The sequence below is a fragment of the Nannospalax galili genome, unplaced genomic scaffold, assembly GCF_000622305.1.
Source record: "Nannospalax galili isolate Female #2095 unplaced genomic scaffold, S.galili_v1.0 scaffold579, whole genome shotgun sequence".
NCBI lineage: Eukaryota > Metazoa > Chordata > Mammalia > Rodentia > Spalacidae > Nannospalax > Nannospalax galili.
The window spans coordinates 2,031,399-2,035,501 of record NW_008344599.1 but is presented as its reverse complement, the minus strand read 5'-3'; the positions used below and the strand labels follow the sequence as shown (position 1 = coordinate 2,035,501).

The following is a 4,103-nucleotide window of genomic DNA, read 5'->3' as shown; positions in this document are numbered from 1 at the left end:
GTGCTACCCCACCCGGAGTAGGAAAGAAAGGGGAAGCAGCTAGCTGATTCATCTTTTGCTTTTGAAATTTTACCTTTATTCAGTGGAATGGATATGAATGTCTTAATGTTGAATATTGGATGTATTGTATTTAAAGTTTGTAAGACAAAATCTGAGCTTTGATTTTCATGGTAAGTAAATGTTACAGGAAGGAAACTGTTCTAGTTCACTAGAAATTGAAAGCTATGAACTTTATGGAAGGAGATCTCACTGCTTCAGCTCTGCTCTCCATAAAGAAACAACCTTGGGTAAGACACCCAGCGTGGCTCAAGAAAGGAACTGAATCTGACCAGGGTCATTCTTCCCACACTTCATTTTCTTAGTATTTCAAGACATTGCATTCTCCTGTCTAGTTTCTGAGTCACTCATTTATCTTTTTAAAAAATTCCTGCTTTCTACCTATTGAAGCTCTCAGAATCGGGACACAGCTGGAGAAATTTCCAAGAAGGTGAGTTCTACCTATATTTTCTACAGCAATTACATACTTCTGTGAAACTCACAAGAGCACAGGGAAAGGCAGTGTTGGTTCCAGTTGGGGGGGCACCAGGTTGGTACCAGCTGCACTCACAGCATTGAACCTGCAGCAGCTAAATTCTGAGACACCACTCAGGAAGATGACAGATACTTTTATTCCTCCATCACTGAAGATGGAGCCAAGACAAATGTATTTTGAATATTTCAGATTACAGAATGAACTGTCTAAGTTAAAAATGGGTTAAAAGAATAGAATAGGAAAGCTTTGATTATTTGGCCGGAGAGTACATAGGAAATTTGTTTACTGTGGGCAATGACTGGGTTAAAAAAAAAAAAAAGACAGTTGCATAAAGTTGCCATGAAATAATATTAAGTGAAAAATACATCTAGATAAGAACTCTGTTATCTCAATTTATAGAACATGAGAACCAATAAACATATATAGTAAAAAAATCAGATTTGTACTTATTCAAATACATGATGTTTTACTAATTTCATAAGCACATTTAATTTTTTATACATTTTTACATCAAATGTTAAAGGTAGTATTTTCATTTTTGGTGTTTGATATTAAGATATAGAGGCGAGTTGGAGAGTTAATTAGCAACAGATTTATATATCAGACCTTCAGACTCTTTTGAAGACTGTGTACTGTGGAATAGTACTCTATCCATATTTGCATATTACATTTTAATGTTGACTTCAGAATTGTATATATAGTAGATCAATCTAGTTAAGGTTATCAACTTTGTTGCTCCAACTTTCCAAATCTTTACAGAAGTTTTTACCTTGTTCATTTTGTAGTTAGAAATATACTCTTAAGTCTACCGTAAAATTTTAGCTTCTACTATTATTATTAGATAAGTCCATTATTAAGGCTGTTGTCTACTTCTAGGAGATAACACATTATCATTTTGTTGTATTTGATAATAATTTTAATATAAAGTGATATTTATTATTCCACCATTTGTTATTGTTTCATTAACCACATTCAGTTACATGCCTTAAATAAAATTAGACAGATGTCACTTGACTCACTAGGCCCTTCATGTCTAGGCTGATCATGAGCACATTCCTACCTGCCTCCACCTTCTTCATTTCTTTCCTGGTGCTCTATATTCTCCTCCTGTGTTATCTTTATACCTTACATTTCACCCCTTTAGACAATCGCCTTCATGAACCGTTATGTTTTCCTTCCTATCCTCAACCATTCTGCTGAATTTCCTGCTTCTTCTGTCTTTAATCAGGGCTTTACTTTTACACAGAGGCACACCTAATCAAGTGTGGTTTTCACTCGGCTTCGCTTTTGAGCTGAACACTCAGTTTTCTGAGTGCACTCCCAATGACTATGTGCATTTTGTCATTTGAAACTATCAAGTCTCTAAGTATCAAAAAATACTTTTTGAGACTTTCTTGTTTAAATGTCATTTTTGTCTAGGTTAAAATACTAGCTCTAAAATTCATTTTTTTATCCAGGCTATGTTGTGGGTACCTCTTTGTTCCATCGATTCTGAATATATTTTTATATCCAGAAATTGGTGTTTGCACAAGGGTATCGATGCATATTTCTTAAATACTGTATTACTAGAAGCTCCATTGAGATTAGAATCATTTCCAAAATCAAGAGTAATATTTTTACAATAAAACATGAATGTTTACATGTATGTGGCATGATCTCTTGTCATTCGCATCTGGTTACATTTTGGAAATAGTTGTGATACCACAAATCACAAAACAAATCAAAGCTTTGTAATGTCAAACCTCTTTAGTTTATGGGATTTGGGACCAGTATAATAGAAATGTCATGCCTCCATTTTGCTGAAAGCAGTTTTACTGTTGAGAATCTGTTTTAATCTACTCCTTGAATTTATTCAGAGGACATAGTCTTATAGCTGACGGTTTACAGTGCACTCATTTTCTTAACCGTTCTTCATCTTTACTCTCACATGTCTTTGTGTGGATTTTTCCTTCACCTTATGGTTTTTTTCAGCCTAAAGTTATCCTTCAAAAAGGAAAAATTTATTAGCTTCAGAAAACAGAACATTGAATTCCACAAATGGTACAACAAATACATACTAAAAAATACAAATTTAAGCAGACATTAGAATCCATCTATACACTAAGAGTTATTAAGGAAGTACAAAAAGTGTTAATCAAATCCAGAGCAAGAAGTTCAGTCCTTTATGAAATTTTGGAATTTTCCAGAAAGGAGAATCTCAGTTGATTCTTCAAAGTTAATAAGGGAGGAAGAGAGAAAGAAATGTGAAAATGCAATGAAAAAAAAAAAAAAAAGCATCTATCCCATAAAGCCAGACAAGGGAAGGAGTGCTGTGCACTCCGCAGCGTATGTCAGCAATGTAAAAGAGCTCTTAAAGAGCAACAGCTTCCTAGAAGAAATTGGGGAGCTATTAACTGATTTCAGCAGAGCTTAAACATGGCATATCGGTTGCAAAATGGCTCCTTGAACAAATAAAACTGACTAAGGAAATCAAGCCTAAAAGCAGAAAAAAAAAATCAGTTACTGAAATGATTCCACCCAATAAATGCTGCGATCCTACACCGGGAAGAATGTAGATGTTCAGCAAAGTGATAGAATAGAGGCACAGAGGACAGAGAACAGAGTCTAACAGCAGGGAAGAAAGGTTTTAGTGTGAGTGTTTACAGAGGAGCCAAGTGGATGAAGGTCAGTGTCCCAGAAAGGGTCCTAGTACTGCAGACAACATTCTGCACATTCCTTACATAGTGAAGGGATGCATCACACCACACTTACAGAGGCCACTTGAACATGGGAAGTGTCAAGAACTGCCACTTGAACATGTGAAGTCAAGAATGGCAGACACCCAAGGACAGGCTCCAGCACCAATAAAGAATGGAAAGAGGACCCAGGGGTTTCAATACACAGAATCTGTATTCTAAACACTGTAAAAATGGAAGATATTCACACTTATGTCTACCATAACTACCACTGACTTAACTCAGCTACTTTCATTAGGGAAGAGTTTCTTAATTTAGTAACTCTGTATTCAGTTTGTGCAGTGACACATCTGGTAATTAACTCTCTTTTTCATACAAACACTTATGGATAACACTTTGATATAGGCCATTCACTCACACAGACATAACATAAGAAACTATGAATATAAATGTTTAATTCTGTATGCTATTTTTCTCTTGTAGACTCATCCATAATTTAAGAAATGGTGAATGAATATAAGAAAATTGTCCTTCTGACAGGATTAGAACGTATGAATCATTATAATTTTAGAGCGGTTAAGTCCCTAATGGCCCAAGAACTAAAACTGAGTAACACAATGCAAGATGATTATGACAGAATTAAGACAAATTCTGAACTGATGCTGGGTTGAGGGTTACGCCCAGATCTCATGACCCCCAATGACCACCAAGGAGTGCAACAGCAAAGAGCCTTTATTCGGGCTTAAGCTAGGGCCCTCAGATTTCACCGACACAGCAGATCCATACTGAGAGCCCCGAACTAGGGTGGGGTACACTTTTATGTGGAAGTTTCACAGAAGCCTGTGCGTGCCAAACATCCTTTAAAATGATTAGATGGTCCTATGCCTTGAGTACGG

General features: G+C 36.0%; 1 protein-coding gene across 1 annotated transcript in view; it reads left to right on the top strand.

Moving 5' to 3' along the window:
* Window positions 1-3,878, top strand: part of LOC103740275 (pyrin and HIN domain-containing protein 1-like) — a 16,801-nt gene extending 12,923 nt beyond the window's left edge. Inside the window, exon 4 of the mRNA XM_029567244.1 lies at window positions 3,748-3,878. Within this exon, the coding sequence (XP_029423104.1) occupies window positions 3,748-3,878 (131 nt within the window). The remainder of the gene's footprint in view (window positions 1-3,747) is intronic.
* Window positions 3,879-4,103: the final 225 nt, after the last annotated feature.